This window comes from Dipodomys merriami, unplaced genomic scaffold (genome assembly GCF_024711535.1).
Source record: "Dipodomys merriami isolate MVZ:Mamm:240054 unplaced genomic scaffold, mDipMer1.0.p SCAF_16, whole genome shotgun sequence".
Lineage (NCBI taxonomy): Eukaryota > Metazoa > Chordata > Mammalia > Rodentia > Heteromyidae > Dipodomys > Dipodomys merriami.
This window is the reverse complement of record NW_027202937.1, coordinates 7,118,013-7,136,649: the sequence shown is the minus strand read 5'-3', so window position 1 is coordinate 7,136,649 and position 18,637 is coordinate 7,118,013. Positions and strand designations below refer to the sequence as shown.

At 37.6% G+C, this 18,637-nt stretch overlaps 1 protein-coding gene across 1 annotated transcript in view; it reads right to left on the bottom strand.

Moving 5' to 3' along the window:
• Window positions 1-18,637, bottom strand: part of Btbd9 (BTB domain containing 9) — a 333,829-nt gene that overhangs the window by 74,171 nt on the left and 241,021 nt on the right. The window contains exon 8 of the mRNA XM_070023845.1: window positions 12,516-12,705. Within this exon, the coding sequence (XP_069879946.1) occupies window positions 12,516-12,705 (190 nt within the window). The remainder of the gene's footprint in view (window positions 1-12,515; window positions 12,706-18,637) is intronic.

The following is an 18,637-nucleotide window of genomic DNA, read 5'->3' as shown; positions in this document are numbered from 1 at the left end:
ATTTACCATAGCTAAGATGTAGAGCTAGCCCAGATGCCCCTCCATAGATGAATGGGTCAAGAAAATGTGGTATATATACACAATAGATTTCTATGCTTCCATCAGAAAGAATGACATTGCCCCATTCATTAGGAAATGGAAAGACCTGGAAAAAATTTTATTAAGCAAACCAGGCCCAAAGAAATGTAGGTCACATATTTCCCTCATTTGTAATCATTAGAATTTGTCTATGATATTCTTAGCAGGAGATCACAATAGCCCAATGGCTAAGTGCATAGGACCATATATAACGGAGCATATAAAAATGAACTCCAAGAATTAGAAACAAGAGGTTCTTATTATATTCTGTTTGCAGTTATTTCTATTTTTTGTTTTAGTTTTCTGTACTCTTTGTCTTGTATATAAGTTTATCTGATCTGTGGAAGGGAAAGGGAATCACAGAAACAGCAGAACAAAGGATGAACTAGTACAACAATGATATTCACTAGACACTAAGTTAGAAATGAACTTTACAACTTGGGGGGAGTGGAGTGGGGAGGGGAAAGTGGGAAAAAATGGGGGAGGGGATAACAGTGTTCAAAAGAAATGTATTCATTACCTCATGTAACTAAACCCTCTGTTTATCACCTTTATAATAAATAATAATTTAAAAAAGGCTCATTCCTCCATAAAACACAGTAAAAAAACTACTGGTCCATGGTATATATTTGTCCTAAAACTAAATGCTGATTTTAAACATTTATATATTTTAATAACAGGCTTGTAAGCATTATTACTTTTTTTTTTAACTCTGAAAGGTAAATGAACTTCCCTGACTCTTCTTTCACCTACATGGGTCAGGAAATGCAATGAGGAGAACTGCTGAACAGATGAAGCACTGCTATTGTTAATAAAGTTTTATTGGAACACAGTAGTACCACTAAATGGAGTTGAATAGTTACCATACAAACTATGTAGTCTGCAAACCCTGAAATATCTACCACCTGTCTCTTTACAAAAACAAGCTTGCCAACCCCAGTAACAGAAAACTAAAGCTGCTCTCATTGAGCAGTAAAGAGTTATGGCACCAAAGTTGGAAATAAAGGTACAGTTTAAGCTATGCTTGGGCTTAACCTAGAAATGTCTAAAATCTTTTTCTTCTGTTGACTGTTCCAAAGATTTTTCATGTAGCAAATTCCACATGGAGTTTTTAGATTTTGCTCTAGTCACAATTCCATCTTTGTTACTGTGACAACAGTACTGACTTGCTTGGCTTGCTTTTCCCTCTCAATTTGGGTATTTCTCTCAAGAGTAAAAGAACAAAAAAGATATGAAACCAAAAAAAGAGGGCAAAAAAAAAAGCCTTTCAATTAAAACTGAAAAGTACTCCCAAGCCCTCCTATTCCTGGAACTGATGAAGTACCTGGGAATAACATTCTTAAATTGACGACATGAAAATAGGATAGTAACTAGCCAGCACCTTCCAGATCTGAACCAGAGGGAGAGAAATAGTAGAGTAGACTGAGGAAGTTATACTTACTTTAAAAAGTCCATAAACAATATGTCCAAAAGTTATATAGTCATTGATGGGGCAATTAACAAGACAGCAGTAAAATAATAACACATCAGTTAGAGGAAGATGACCCCACAGACAAAAACCACTCCAGAAGAAATGGATTAGTACAAATCTATCTGCTGCCATCTCTCTCAGCTCTGCCTATTGTGGCTGTAAAAAGCATTTTACGGGACAGCTGGCCAGGGAAGCCTCTGACCACAGAAGGATAAAAACCTTATGGTATTTGCTGTTTTAACAGAACAACTCATTTAGAATCCTTAAAGAACCCATTTTTAAATGAATGACTGTTGAAGACACTCTTCCCAGATAAATCAAACCAATCTACCATGGTCAGCTAAAATCTCACTCTATTGAGCACCATCGTGACAAAGCCATTTTCCTATTTTACTAGAAAGGTTGTTATCAATACAATATTGTTTCTCTGATTACCATGAATTTTCTATAGATGACGCCTTACTAATTCTTAACAGAGTTCCTACGGACAGTATTTGATGAAATGTGCTTAGCTATATTGTTAACCTCAGAAAGAAATAACACAGAAGGGTTAAATATCAGGAAGATAATTGATGAAATTCACATTGATTTCAGTGGACCATTAAATGGGACATTGTTCCTATTAGGAAACAAAGGGACTTAGAAACAAGATCTATCAATCTAGCTCCACCCACCCCTGTGCTAAGGTTCCTGAACTAAGCATATGCCAAGGAAAATTTCAGTGGACAAGTGAATCTTTCAAATTTCTATTGCTAAAACAAAGGAGGAGGCAACAATGCTTGAAAAGAAATGTACTCATTTCCTTGCTCATGTAATTGTAACCCTTCTGTATGGTATTTTCACAATAAAAAAAAAAACATTAAAAGTTTTTCTATTGCTAATAGAAATTTGGGCTCAAACTTTTTAGGCAAAGGGTACTTCTTGTTCCCAAGTTGGTTTAAATAACTGAAAGTTCAAAGCAAAACAAGTGAGAAAGAGACTTACTCTGTCCCTTCTTCAACACTCAAAATTTACTATTGGTTCTTAACACTAAAATTTAAAGAAGAATCAATACAATACATACTATAGTACCAGAAAATCAGGGTGAATATAGGAAAGATATTGCTCCCCACTGACTACTACTGAGTTGTCCCTGGGAAGAATCAACAGTCTTATCCTAGTTACTGTAGACAAATAAACAAATGACAAACTAACAAAAATGAAGTGTAGAGAAAGAAATGAGGGGAGGAAACTAAAGAACATTTGAATTTCTTCTCCAGCAACTTAAATTATGTCATTGCTTTAATAATATTTCCAGTGACTATACTTCTAGTTTCAAAAATCCCCAAAGCCAGACCATCCACTGTAATCCTATTAAAAACAAAAACAAAAAAACCCCAAACCCAAAACAGAAATGCCTACTTACTATATCCCCTAAGAAGCTACAGGAACAGACTAGAGTCAGTGACACATCTTTGAAAGTCACAGGTCTTGTATACATCCTTTCATTCCAAGGCAGGAGGACATGGCTTGTTAAGCTCCAGATTTAAACACTGAAATGTTATCTCCAGAGGGACTTTTGACATAATTAATTTGCCACTACAAGATAACATGAATATTCAGTGAAGCTTCTGATATTAGAAGTTTTTGTGTACATATGAATAGACAACTCTCTATAACTTGGGTAAGTAAACAGATGCCTTGTTGAGCAAGTATATTTGGTTATCAGATTCTGTATGGATTTTCAACTTAAAAAGTTCTTCCATCTGATATTCTTCTATCTATGCCTCCTTCCCTCTAATTTTTTTTAATAGGGCTAGGATAGAACCTAGAGCTCTTCCATAGTAAGCCAGCATTCTCCTTCTAAGCTAATCTCTAATCACTATTCTCCATTTGAACAGTGAGAAATTTAAGATCTTGACTGCTTCCCAAGCTTCACTTTATATATATGGTTTATCATTATGTTGATAAAATACAGATCATTTAAGGGAAGCCAGATTAAACATTTGTAACAGAAATGTAAAGTTCTTCTTAGGAAGTAATTTCATGAATTAAAAAAAAAATCAACCATATATAATCAGTAATGCCTCTCATTTTGGGTCAGAATTATACAGTAAGCAGTACCTTCTGAAATTGAGAATAATATAAAACATAACTATCACTGTACTTTTTTGGAAATACCCAGATGCTATGGGCTAAAAGAGATAACTTTTAAAAAATTAATAGACAAAGGCATGGTGGTGCATGCCTGAAATCCCAGCACTTTGAGGCAAAAGCAGGAGAATCATGAGTCCAATGCCACCCTGGGCTATAGAGTGGGAATCTTTCTCATCTCCATCAAATAAATGAATAATAATAAGGAAAGCTGGCAGTGTAGTCTGGTAGTAAAGCTCTCACCTAGAATGTTCAAGGCCTTAGGTTTAACCACCAGCACTGAAAAAAAAAAATCTAAAAGATAAATGGGAAAGACAGCTTCCGCTGAATGGGTGAATTGTGTGGGATGTGAACTGCATCTCAACAAAGCTGTTTATAAAAATAAAATAAGCAGAACTCATGAAATAGAAGTTTTGGGTTTTTTTTTTTACACTCCAAAGCAGATGTGACATATTCAGTACAAGGCAGGGATATGTGGCAGACTTGTTCACTAGGTGAATCAATCTATTACTATGGCCTTCAGTTTCTTAGCCAACCTGTTAGGGGCTGTCTATATTACATAGCGCCATCTAATAATCGTAAATGGAAGTCAGCTGGGCTTCTCCTTTTGCTTAAGGGACAGACTTGGAGGGTAAAGCTTTTTATCCTTTTATCCCTTTGCCATTCTCCTCCTTCCTGCCTAAACTCAGACATGGTGATTAAGACAAAAGCAGTTGTCTTGTTTTCTCTGGGGCAAAAATACACGTGGATAAGACCAAGAAAATGGCATGCTCACTGAATAGAAGAACCATATCCCTGTAGACATTTTGTTATGTGAGGCCAAAATAAACAAACAAAAGCAAAACAAAAATTAAATTAAAAAGAAGTCTTTCTCAATGTGATTTTCTGTTATTTTCAGCCAAATGCAACCCAAATACAACCTCCTTTGGAGCAAATGAGTGCTGGTAATAAAAACAAATGCCAAGCTTTAGTTGCAACATTTAACAGGAATTTCTATAATGGATGTTTTAGGAGCGGGCTGAATCAGAGGGTGCAGCAAAGGCTTTTCTTGTTTTCTTTGAGGGCTACAGTGGCCTGTATAAGACAGTGCAACAAATGTAATCTTTGGAGCTGGAGTTTTAATGCCAGCTTCCTCTCTACACTTTAGCCCAAGTATTCTTTTGAGTTTCTCACCTCCTAAATGAAGACAGTGATGGCAGCTAATACTCAAGAACTGCCGAAAGATATGCCATCTGGGAGAACCATTAAGCCATTTCTAAAAATTAAACTGTATGGAAAACCTAAATCATCTTGGGTGGCATATGGTCATGATTAAAAGCAGCATGTCACAGACTGGTGATGCCATCATTATTGAGGGGCATGGTTTCAGAAGGAATAAAAAAGAGGATCCTTATCACAGGCTTAAGGGCAGCAAGGAAAGAAAATCCAGGCAGAAAAGCATAGTCTACATTTATCTATGTAACCAATACTTTTTGTATTGAATCTGATACATTATTGAAAGAGGCAACGCAGCAGAAAATAAATGATTCCTCAGCGAGAGCTAATCCCTGAGTGTCCAGGAGAAATGCTGAAGGAGTCCTTGAGGAGCACCTGACAGCCAGCTGGTCACCATAATTATTATTCCTAGGCAAGGCCAGAAGAGGAGACAGAAGACTTTCTTGGTCTGAATAGCATATATAAAAATGTTCCTGTCAAATGACTCTGTTTTCTAGTATACAAAGGGCTAAGTTTGGGGTGGGGTTGTGTGTGTGTGGGGGGATTCCTGACATGAGCAGCTATTAAGATACACCAAAAGCATCTTAACAAGGTGACAAATTTGGGTTCTTGTGGAAAAAGAGTCTGATTTCAGGCTGCTTAGGCAATGAGATTTTCAAGGTAGATTACTACTTTGGCTTAATTTAAGGATTAAATTTAAAATGTGGCTATGATCCTTCATCAGTTTTTACAATAGCTTTACTTACTTTACTGTCAAAACTTCATTAAAGCAATTTGATCTACCTAAATTTCATCAGCTTCCTGAAATGTCTTTGCTTCTGTTAGCTCTCATGAGAGCGACCACATTCCTGTGACCCTATGTGGTTCGCCCCAGGCCAGCAGTATGCATAACATCTGCCAAAGCACACTCAAGAAGGTGTCTTCTAGGAGCTAACGCACAGTAAGTTACACTCATTTGCTCTTCTAGGGTGAATGAGTATTTCTGGTTTTTAAAATGAATAGTGAGTGTTTAGGAAGGATCTTAAATAGCAGTTCTGAATAATTATTAAATATATGTTTATGTTTCAAATACTGAGGCAAAACCAGGCTGAATCCTCTGTAAAAGTATCTTTTTAAAGGGTTCATCTTTGAGAGAGAAAAAAAGGATTTCTCTTTTCATATATCCAGCCATATTTTAAGATGACTAGTTGTCAAGTTCCCCAATCACTCAAGAGAGACAAATGGTTGACATGTAAAGTAAATCATATACACAAACATATTTTAGGGGCATTTAACCTTTCCTGCTCTTCCAAACAACACTGGAATTCTAGCATCCCTCTGTATTTTTCATACATAACTTTGTTGCCATAGCAATATTTTCTGGTCTTGAAATTTCTCTAGGATGAAACTGGCTGAGGCCAAATTCCCATGTGCCTAAACTCTGCTACTGGTTTCCAGCCTCCAGGATTTCTGGCCTTTTAAGTATTCACACAGTTTAGATCCAGTATCTATCTACTGGGGACCATAGATATGATTCCTTATTTTTATGATTTTTCTGGAAACCAGAGCTCTGAAGTCTGAGGGTGATAAGGGAAGACTTCAATGTGATGCAGATTGGCTCTCAGAGAAACAACACTTAGCAAATAAATCAAGGATCAGTGAGACAAGAAAAAATTCCTCAGCTCAAGGCTGTGACAGATGACGCTCAGCATGACTGATACAAGGCAAATTTTGTAACATATCTTTCCAATTTCAGCTAGAATTATAGGCAATCTTAATCCAAGGCAGAGGAGTCATATATTTAGATGTTTGTTGTATTCTTCAGACTATAAAAAGGAAATTTCTGGCTCTCTAGATTGCAAAGAAGGCTGTCTTAATGTAAATAGATGTGCTTCTTGCCTGTGCCGCACTCAGATGGAATGAAATGGAATGAACAGAAGGAGGGAGGGAGGCATCCTCACCTGTGTTAACGACTAACTCCAGAGCTTCATCTCCGTCATTGGCTGGGGTGCCAGATCTTTAACAGTTTCCTCACATACACTTAGATCAGACACACTGAGCAAATATGATGTCCAATTTAGCTGATAGATAGAACTCCCTTTAGTTGCACTAACACGGGAAGTTGTCAGTTCAGTCAATGAGTGCTTATTGAGTACTCATAGCACACAGTGCCGAAGTAGGCACTTGTGATCTGTTGCCAAAACCCAAGTTCATCACGGTATTAAAAAATCATTATCTTCAATTTGAGATTATCTGTGAAGGGCAGCATAGTGGTAGAAAATACTCAAATAATTATCAAGGCTTCTTTGAAACATTAGCTCCAAGTCCTTGCCCCAACCTATGGACTAAGCCTTTATTTAGTGTTATAAAGTAGCTATGACTCCTCTCCTCTGAGTAAGAAGAAGATAATTAACAGTTGGGTAGAGTGGAAAGCCCAAGGAGAAGAGAATCAAAGGGGGCACAGAAATTTAAAAACTGAACAGAAAACCTACAGTAGGCTATAGCCAGGCAATTGGGAAAGAGCAGCTCAATACAGAATGGACTTGATGGGTCACCAAGAAACTAGGCCTGAATGAGCATAGTGGGACACAGATTCCTTCCTTCCTTCCTTCCCGTCTTCCTTCCTTCCTTCCTGTCTTCCTTCTTTCCTTCCTTCCTTTCCTCCCTCCCTCTTCTCTCTTTCCTTTCTTCCTCCTTCTTTCCTAACTTCTTTCCTTCCCTTGGATCATTTGCTTATTTCTTTTTATCTGTGTTTAATAACTGCAAACAAATTATTTGTGGTTCAGACACACTGTGCTAGGTTACCTTTTATAAGTGGCAGAATTTTTCCCCTTCTCCAAAGTAAAAGAGTTTCATACCCACAGACTAAAGAAATTATGAACACCTATCAAGAACACATTTTGGATACTCATTTTGTACTAATAATGCATTTATATATGTTCCCACTTAGGAACTAGAAATATTTAATCCTCACAACACCTATAGAGAATCTGGGTCTATTTAGCTGTGTCCTCCATTGGCATCATCTCAATTTTGGACAGCCTATTTACTTAAAATTAAGTTTGCTATGCAGAGCGTCATGGGTGTTTTGCCTGCACTGTTGCACATGTCCATTACAAAACCATTATTTTCAAGCTGCTATAAAAATTGTTAATTTAACTGACTATCTTATAATTAAGGTTTCAACAGAGTGCTGGTGGCATTTATTAGCTGGAAAAGACTGGGTTACAGGTGTACTTAATGCATAGCATATTTGATTTCTCATCCTATTCTGAAAACACTTAACAAGATATCATGATTAGCAAGTAGAAAGATAATAAGTCTTAAACTAAGGTGGCAGAGGGACTATAAACTAAGACATTAGGTAGATTTGGTTAGTTATTATGACTCTGCTCTGGTCTTTTTATGTGGTCAGGCCTCTGAAGATTTCTTGTTATTTAAATTTTAATGTTTTTAAAATGGCATAGAAATGATATAATTACAACTCAATTATCCACTTTTAAGGCACATTCCAGGTAATTTCTTTTTCTCTAAAACAAAATGAGTAAATTTTGTTGTGCCTATAAACCTAGCAACAAGGACAAGCTCCTTTACTTCTCAGTTACACTGTCTTGGGAAAGCGCAAAAGATAAAGGAGCGTTTCCCTATTAAATGGTGGCGACTAGGAGGCTTGCCCTTACTTTTCCAGAAGCTGGCTGGGCAGGCTAAGTGAGAAGAGGTGGAGGCACACAGGCCTTCTACCATTCCTGCCCCCCCCCACACTCCCTCTTCCTGAAGTTCACCAGGGGTGGCCCCACCTCAGAGCCTGGCACTGTCTATGGTGCACATCCTGGATCCTTAAGGAGCTTGCTTCTTCCATCCTTCAGCTAGCTTTCTCAGTATCACCCTGCTCAGTGAACTTGCCCTGAGCACGCATCCCAAAACTGCAGTCTCTTCCCCCTCTTCCTCCTCCCTCTTGATTTCTTCACAGTACTTCCAAATAGCTAAAATATTACAAATGATATTATTATTATGTTATTATTACTGGTTGTTTCCTATCCCCAGTAGAGTGTTAATTTTATGACACCACTAATATTTTGTTTATTCAATGCTGTATCCCTCAGTGTCTGTTAGACACTATACTTGGCACAGAGATAGAGGCTTAGTAAATGCTTGTTGTTGAATGAATGAAAGGAAATGATGGTACTGGTACTAGACACACTAGGAGGACTGGGCTCCTGAGACCTTATGCATATTCAAGTACTTTGTGCCAGAAAAAAAGGATCTGCATACCTATCCAGACACAGGGCAAACTCTCAGGAGAGGAAGAAAGGATTTTCTGTAGGTAAAAAGAAATCTTATCCACAAAACAATGGTGTCCTCTCTACAGAATAAAGAACACAATGATCAAGGTAATTCATTACCTGTGACATCACCAATCACAGAGAAACCTGAGTTTTATAGCCTGAGAACCACATGATAGCCTACCTCACCAGGGTTGGAAGAGATACCAAATTTTCAAGCTGAGGAAACAATGAGTCTCAACTCTGTAATGTTCTCCCAGTAGGTGTTGATTCTAAATCCCAGGGCTGTTGCAGATACAGTGACTAGGAAAGCAAGTCAGTCATCACAAGAAATAGAAGCCATGGGTCAAATGTCACTGACTAATCAACCTGTCATTGGCCAATTACCCATCTCCATGAAGAAGTGCCACTGATCTAGTTTCATATCAATAAATGTCTATCTGGGCATATCAGCTGCTGCTAACTGCAGCCTGCCAAGATATCCAGCATTGTCCACAGGCATTGGTGGCTAGGAAATCTCTCTCTCTTTTCTCTTAATAATGTCACAGAAGAGGCAAATGCAGTTCCTGACAACATAATGTTAGTTTCACCAAGACGTGTCTCTTTGAACGCTCAGCTAGTTATACAGAGCTTCAGTTGCATGGATTTTTTTTTTTTTTTACTGAAAAAACAATAGTTGGGCTTAAAGAACTTGGATGCTTCATACTGTGTTGTGATACACAGTTCTGCCTTTAGTTGTGTGCCTGCTCACCATCTTACCACCCCACCAAGTAAGGAAAGCAAATTTGTTTGGGGGGAACCATTTTCATTCCACATTTAAAGAAAAGCAAGTGGGCCCATTCTCTCTTGCTTAAAACCCTAATGACATATTTTCCTGGAGTCAGATTCAACATCTGTGATTCTTCACTGATACTAAAAGCCAAGATGGCTTTGTGTATTTTCTGTTTGAGTTGTCACCCCAGTAATGACTTCATGAGGTCCCTGCTGGATCTGAAACTATAGATTTCCTACTAAACCTGTTATATTTCTCCCTTCTGTCTTGGCAGTCAACGACATTGGAACATTCAACCAGTCATGAAAAGCTTATTCAGTTGCCATAGACTTTATTATATACCAGCTGATGCTGGGTGGGGTCAGTAAGTAAACTATTATAAATAACTGCTGTGACCACAGTTCTAATACAGAATGTGCATGTGGCTGAAGGGGCTGTCTCAGTATGCCCAGAAAATGATGTCAGGCTAGAGAAGTATTCCCAAAGAGTAAAATCTGGACAGTAGAATAGAAACATTCCAGTAAAAAGTGGGGTGGGGGGAAGGGAGAGGGAGACACAAACAAGAATGTAATGAGTATGCAAGCAGTGAGAACAGCACGATGAGATTTGAAGGGCCGTGGACAAGAGGTAAGATCCACAGGAAAGAGGAATCACACTGGTGTGGGAAGGAGGAAGATAATAAAACCTACATAAGCCATCCTGGTTGAACCCTCTTAGATTGGGAAAAAGCGGGCCTAGAGTACCAGGTAAGTGAATGGAATGCAAAGAACATTAAAAGAGAGTTGGTAGAGCTACTAAGCTGCCTGCTTGCTTCAATCCTCATTGGCAAGAAGACTGGTCTTCAAATTAGAAATGGCAGAACAAACATAATAAAGAGAAAATTGAAGTCTCAAATAGGTGAAGTGAAAGAGAGTATCTAGTCAATTTAAATGATTTCAAGTCTCCTGGCTCAGATGAGTTACACCCCAAGCCTGCTGAAAGAAATTGCAGATGTAATCTCAGAGACACGATTGGTAATCTTGAAGAAATTGTAGAGACCATAAAAGTGCTGGAAGACAAAGGAAGGACAACTGTTTTCCAGTTTTGTTTTTTTAAGTGAAGAGGGATAAAATATACTGGGAATACATTTCACATCCCTGACAAAATTCTAGAATAGCTCACTTAATAGATGAATTGATGAGTACTTTAGTTAATGCATGCAACTAAATAACAGGAAGGAGGGTGTTTGTGGTTTGAAAAAAGTATATTTGTACCAGTAGCTTGTTGAGATTGTATATGGCTGGTTGTTTCCCTCTTCCTAAGAGCAACTGAGTTTAATCCAACCTTCAGTCTGAACTCCAGGTTGCTAACTCTCTGACTTGTTGCCTGTGGTACTCAGCTTGTGAGGTGGCCCTTCAGAAAAAGGGGATCACAATTTAAAGATATCTAGCACTCTGAAGTCACCAAAAAAAAAAATGGACTGTCTACTCCTCAGGTGTCTGCAGAAATAAGCAGCATTAATCTCTGTGATTATTAGCCTGAACAGCAACAAACCTGTGCCCATTAGACTCCTATTGTCTGACTTTTTGTGTTCTCTCTTTCAGGTGAAAACAGGAAAGACTAAAATGCAGTAGAGCACAATGGGGAAAGCAGTCATGTACTGTTAACACATCTATGCCAGGCAGACTAAAGAAGATGGACAGATAGACATGATTTACATGAGCCCTTCAAGAGGCCCCCTTTGAAGCTCTTTAGGAGCTACAGGTAAGAAAAAGGAAGGAGAAAAGAAGGGAGGGAAAGAAAGAAAATAATAATCTAAGACCCAAAGGGCTCTAGTGAACTAAGCATACACTCTTTGAGAGCATCACCAGACTCACACTTCAAAATTATATAATCCACTAGTAGGCAGTGCCAGCTAAGGAGTGCTACAACTATAATCTGTGTTATTCAGGAGGATGAGACCTAGAGGACTGAGGTTCCAAGCTAGCCTCACTGGAAGTCTAAGAGACTCCATCTTCAATTAACTAGCAAAAAATTAGACTGGAAGGATGGCTCAAGCAGTAGAATGCCAGCTGTGAGCATGCAAATTGAATTGATGCAAGGCCCAGAGTTCAAGCCCCCATACCAGCAAAAATGTAAAAATAAAAAACAAATTGTATAATCCTATAAATCAAGTAAAGTTTCTTAAAAGAAATGAACAATAATCAATAAAACAAATACAAAAGTCATGCATATTTGGGTCATCTGAATTTTATAAAAGTATTTATTAAAGTTGAAAATGGTTTTTTTCATCCATATAACCTCTCTTGACATTTTTCATAACCAAGTTGTACCAAAAAAAGGCCTCTTTACTAGTCCCCAGAAGTTGAATTAGGGGCTAGAGTTGTGGCTCAAGTCCAGTAAGGAAGCAAGTAAGCTGAGACCCTAAGTTCAAACTTCGGTATCAAAAAAAAGAAAAAAAAAAGTTGAATTTTGGTGTCTTTTACTAACAAAGAAAAACATTTAGTATCTCTTTGCTTGTCCTCTTAAACATTATTTTGCCAAAATAGCATTTTTCACATGCATTAAAAATTTTTTTTAACTAGTGAACGCAAAGAAATCTTACCGTATTGACCCAATCATGTATGGCTGTGCCAGCTGAACAACAATTGCACCGCTCCCTAGCTGGTGACACGTGTAGCCAGAGTCCCAATCATAATTCTTAGTGTCCCCATTCAGCAAGGCATTTCGGCTCCGACTGACTCCTTCAATCACACTGGCACAATCAGCAATTGTTGCAACATTCTCCATGGGAACTGTGAATCCAAACACAATATTTGGCATCAGGATGTGAAGTACATATATCCCAACAGCATGCTCAGAATAAAATTAATTACCATCTCAAACCAATAATAAAATGCAAACTATAACATCTTGCTTAAGAGCCAAATAATTTTTTTAGGTTGAACCTAAGGTTGGAATAAACAAAACCATGTGTAGCAATAAGTCCTAAAGTATTTTATTACAAAGAAACACGATAACCTAGAAAATACAGAGACTATACATTGTAGAATATAACTGAAACAAGAAACTACTAAACAATTAAGAGGGTGTGTGTGTGTGTGTGTGTGTGTGTGTGTGTGTGTGTGTGTGTGTGTGTGTGTGTGTGTGTGTGTGTGTGTGTGTGTGTGTGTGTGTGTGTGTGTGTGTGTGTGTGTGTGTGTGTGTGTGTGTGTGTGTGTGTGTGTGTGTGTGTGTGTGTGTGTGTGTGTTGCTGAAGATCAATCTAGGGCCCCCCACATACTAAAGCAGAAGCTCTGTTGTTGAGCTAAACCCCTGGCCCAGCTATTGATATAATATCAGAGAGAGGAGAGAGAGAGAGAGAGAGAGAGAGAGAGAGAGAGAGAGAGAGAGAATAGAAAATTTGTAAGTTCAAAATTTTACAATACATAAAGTGATCCAGGACATCGTATTAATTCCTTTTTAGAATATACAATTGGTCTCAGTAAATCCATTTCCTTCTTTTGTTTGTTTACTATTCTGTGCACTGAGACACATATGTTCGTTCTTGCCTTTGTTCATGAACTGCTGTATCTTGGAAAAACAGCTGTGTTTTGATTCTTACTCTCTTTCTCTCTCTCTTTCCACTTCAAGTTCCTATCAACCTGCTCATTTATAAAAAGTCAAGAGCTCCCACAAAACGATGGCTGCTCAATGTGATGGGATTCTCTAAACACTGAAAAGGGATAATAAAAGATAAGAGCATTTTAAGTCCCACGGGCCTTCTCTATATGTTTATGCTATTCAGCCAAAAATCTATATTTTCTTTAGACATATAACCTATTTGACCAAAAGCTACAACATTAACCTGCTCTACTTTTTAGTATGTTAGAATCTCTGAAAAGATGGCAAGCAATAATACCTCCAAGCCCAAACCCTTGTAACTTTATAATGATGTGAAGTAGTGATTCTGCAGCTATCTTCTAAGCAATACAGTTATTTCCCAAAGTTGGACATGCTTGTATTTTAAGCCTTCATCTGACATCCTTTACTAATTGATTTGCTCTCTATACATGAGTAAGGTCATCCACAAATAAAGAAGTAAGAGAGAGAAGAAGGGAAAGGGGGAGAAATGGGTTTTCCCGTGATGAATCCCTTGACTATTAAGCTTAATTCCAAAGGAGCAAACAAAATAGTGATAAAATTGTCTTTAAGAACAGTTTCCTAACAGAAATGGGGCTCAGAGAGGTTTCTGATGACTTTGAAACAAAACAGAGGTGAATAACTAACTTTAGAGGGTAAGTCTTGGTATCTTTATCTCCTAGAAAGGAGCCAGTATTCTATAATTTGGAAGAGAGGGAATAAGATACACAGTAAATTGAACTAAGATAGTAAACAATACTCTAGGTAAGTTATGCTGCAGGAACATAGAGCTCCTAGCCCTTCAGTGGCTCAAATGTAACATATTTATTTTCCAGTCTCATTTTGTATTCAATTATCCAGGTGGCTCTGCTCATTTCATCACTCAGGGATCCTAGCGACAAGAGGATTCATACTGACCTTTCCTCAATCACAGCAGCAGTAGAAAGAGAATGAACAAAGCACTAGCTCTGAAAGTATTTCTCCTTAAAAGTAACATACATCTAGCTGGGCGCTGGTGGCTAACGCCTGTAATCCTAGCTACTCAGGAGGCTGAGATCTGAGGATCTCGGTTCAAAGCCAGCCCGGGCAGGAGAGACTGTGAGACTCCTATCTCCAATAAACCACCAGAAAACCGGAAGTGGCGCTGTAGCTCAAGTGGTAGAGCGCTCACCTTGAGCTGAAAATTTCATTGGCCAAGCCCAGTCACATGGCCTGCCTAACCTCCAAGGATTAAGTAGGGAGAAAAAGTAATCCAGCCCAGGATGAAAAAAAAATGTGTGTTTGAGAAACGATAGTTACGCCTATCACAGATATTAAACCAGGATGAAGAAACATTCAGTAGACAATAAAGCTAATAATTTGTTTAAATCATTTGTTTAAATTATACAAGGTATATTTCAATGTGTGAGTATTCCAAAATAACTATCTGTTCTGCTGAAGGACACTGAGATCATCACTACTGTTTTCTTGGCAAACAAATGTCCTCTGGTTTTTGGGTAAGAGTTTCTTAAAGGAATATGTAGTATATATCTATATATCTATATACATATATGATATCTATTTATGATATATATCTATATATCATAAATGTCAGTACAAAGATACACACAGAAGCTGAATTATACATACCGGTGGTTGGACACAGTGATATGGATATATTACATTCAGGTTCTCTACGTCTTAATAAATTGTTCACCAAAGTCATCATTTAAAAAAAAAAGCATACTCTTGACTTACTGCTCCACATTGTCACCAACTCTTGGTAAAATCAGACTAGTAAGTATGAAATGATTCATCAATGCGTTTGTAGTTTTTCACTTTTTGTCAGAGAAATTTGAACATTTTTTCTCTTACTTGCCATCTCTTCAGTAAACTGCCTATTTTTATCTTTTGTCTATTTTCCAGTTAATTTTCTAACTGAATTATAAAATACCAAGCTTTTGGAGGTCAATATAATTGAGTTGAAATATTTAATATTTGCCTTTATGATTTCCTTTCTTTCACAAATTAATATTTGCCTATATTTTCTCCTTAAAGTTTCCAGATTTTTATTTTTTTGGTGTCAGTCCTACAGCTTGAACTCAGTGCCTGGACGCTGTCCCTGAGCCTCTTTGTGCTCAAGGTTAGCATTCTAACCACTTGAGCCACCGAGTTACTTCTGGCTTTTTCTAAGTAGTTTATTGGAGCTAGTCTCATAGACTTTTCTGCCCAGGCTAGCTTCAAACCATGATCCTCAGATCTCAGCCTCCAGAGTAGCTAGTATTATAGACATGAGCCACCAGCACCCAGCCAGATTTTTCAGTCGTGGGGCCTGAACTTGGCCTGGGAGCTGTCTGTCAGCTCTTCAGCTCAAGTCTAGCACTCTGCCACTTGAGCCACAGAGCCACTTCCAGCTTTTTCTGCTTATGTGGTGCTGAGGAATCAAACCCAGGGCCTCATGCATACAAGGTAAACACTGTACCATTGAGGCATCTTCCCAGCCCCCAGATTTTTCTTTTTCATGTTTAGTTCTCTAATCTACTTAGAATTTATCTTTGAATACTGTGAGATGGGTATAATCTTCATCTTATATTCAGAAGAATGGGCAGTTTCCCAAGTGTCATTTAATAAATAGTTCACATTCCTCTTATTAACCTGTTACTTTTAATCACATGTGAAATTCCTTTATATATTTGCATCTGTTTATAAGATCTATTCTGTTTTATGAGTGCCTTGCCTTCAAGTTACTATAGTTTTATAGTAATCTTAAAATATCCTAAGGTTAGTGCCTCTCCTTTCCACCTTTCTTTTCTTTTCTTTTTTTTTTTTTTGGTCAGTTATGGGGCTTGAACTCTGGGCCTGGACACTGTCCCTCAGCTCTTCAGCTCAAGGCTAGCGTTCTACCACTTGAGCCACAGTGCCACTTCTGGCTTTTTCTGCTTATGTGGTGCTGAGGAATCGAACCTCATGCATGCAAGACCAGCACTCTACCACTGAGCCACCTAACCAGCCCTCTTTTCTTCTTTTTCTTCAAAAATTTCTTAGATATTCTTGGTCTTTTCAGGAAAAAAAATGCACACATTAAGTTTTCAAATATATTGGCATTAAATATGTTCTATAAGATATTACTTCAGAGGATTTGAGATTTGCTTTGTGGCCTCCTACTTGCTTAATTCTGGTTAACATTGCATGTGTGCCAGAAAAGAATGTGTATTCTTTGATCTGAGGTCTGCATGGTTCTATATATGTTCTGTCAATTAAAAAAAATTTTTTTTTGGTCAGTCGTGGGGCTTGAACTCTGGGCCTGGGCGCTGTCCCTCAGCTCTTCAGCTCAAGGCTAGAGCTCTACCACTTGAGCCACAGAGCTACTTCCAGCTTTTTCTGCTTATGTGGTACTACGGAATTGAACCCAGGGCCTCATGCATGAAAGGCAAGCACTCTACCACTGAGCCACCTGCCCATGTTGTTTCACTTTTGCCATCTAAGTTTTATTTTCTGGTGGGCTGAATCTTTCATTGTTATACACTGGTGTTGTTTATTCCCAATAATACCTTTGCTCCAATGTCTACATTATCGGGATGCTAAATCACTATAGCACCTTTACCTTTGTTACTATTTTCTTAGAACCACTTTCTATTTTCTTGACTCTTATAAATAACATACAATTGCTTAAAAATATCCAGTCTCCTTTGTCTTTTCACTGGAAGGTTTATATGGCTTACATAAATTGTTGTTACTAATATATTTGGATAGTTTTACTTTTTATTAAAAAGTTTCTTGTTTCCCTTAGCTTTCTGTTCACTTTGTTCCCATTTTTTAGCAAATTTATAGTTTCTGTTGGGCATAGTGGTGCATTCTTAGCACTCAAGATGAGGCAAAGAAAGGCTGTATACTGTCTTTTAAAAAAAGTTTCCTTTATTTCCCCCATGAGTTATCGCTACTGATTGGTTTAGATGTCATATATCTCATTTCTTCTCATTATTCTTAAACTTTGGACAGCCATCTCAGACTTAACAATGCCTAAAGTTAAAAATTACATAGTATCTTCTAATGACAGCAACACTTTTTAATATCAATCAATTCCCAGCTTGTCACTGTGATCTAAAATTTTAATTCTACTTTGTTATATATTCCCCATCCAGCCATTACTTCATACAGTTTAGACTTATTTACCTACATTTACCAGTTTGTTTACTATTGCTTGTGTTTTGATATAAGGTCTCACTACATAGCCCAGGCTAGTCTCAAATGCTCCATCTATCTCTGCCTCAGTCTCCTGAGGCTTGAACAGGCACTCAAATTCCATTTTTTATAGCCTTTTTATAAAAGGGAATATTAAAAAGGATACTCTCAGTCTCTAACATTTTCTCTAAGCAATTTTGCTTGATAATATACTCTTGACCCTCTAGAATCTTAATGTAGTCTAATATACATGTTACATCAATGACTTTTGCTTACTTAACAAGGAATCTTATTTCCTCTGTGCTGAATAATAGCATATCATTGTTTCTATCATGGTCTTGATATAGTTTTTTGTTAATGTTTGGTAGTCAAAGTCTAGATTTACGAAGAGAGACCAATCTAGACACATCCCACATGTATACACCAAAACTGACTAGATTAATGAAATCGACCTCAAGTCCCACATTTCTTTTCAAAAAATAGCTTTTTCTAGAACTGCTAGCAATTTGATAATCAACTCTACTATATACTTCATAGGCTACAACATCAAAAGAGCACTACCTTCTTAATTCTCATTCTTACTTTTTGATCATGGATCAAATTAACAAGTATAATGACCAAATGATGCCAGTGAGGATAAAGAAGAGGACAGGGATCTCGGCACAGACTCAGTGCAAGATGACCTCCTATAAATTACCAAGATGAGAAAATGATCTTGGCATCATCTCAACTCTTAATATCCAAAGAAGTATGTCAGTCTCACCTATTAGAGGTTTGGAATACATTTCCAAAGTACAAGAATTCGGGTTCTTATTCATTGCTACATTCTCATTGTATGTATGTGTATGTATGTATGTATGCATGTATGTATGTGTGTATTCATCCATAAGTATACATATACATATATATGGAGGGGGAGAGAGAGAGAAAGAGAGAAAGAATCAA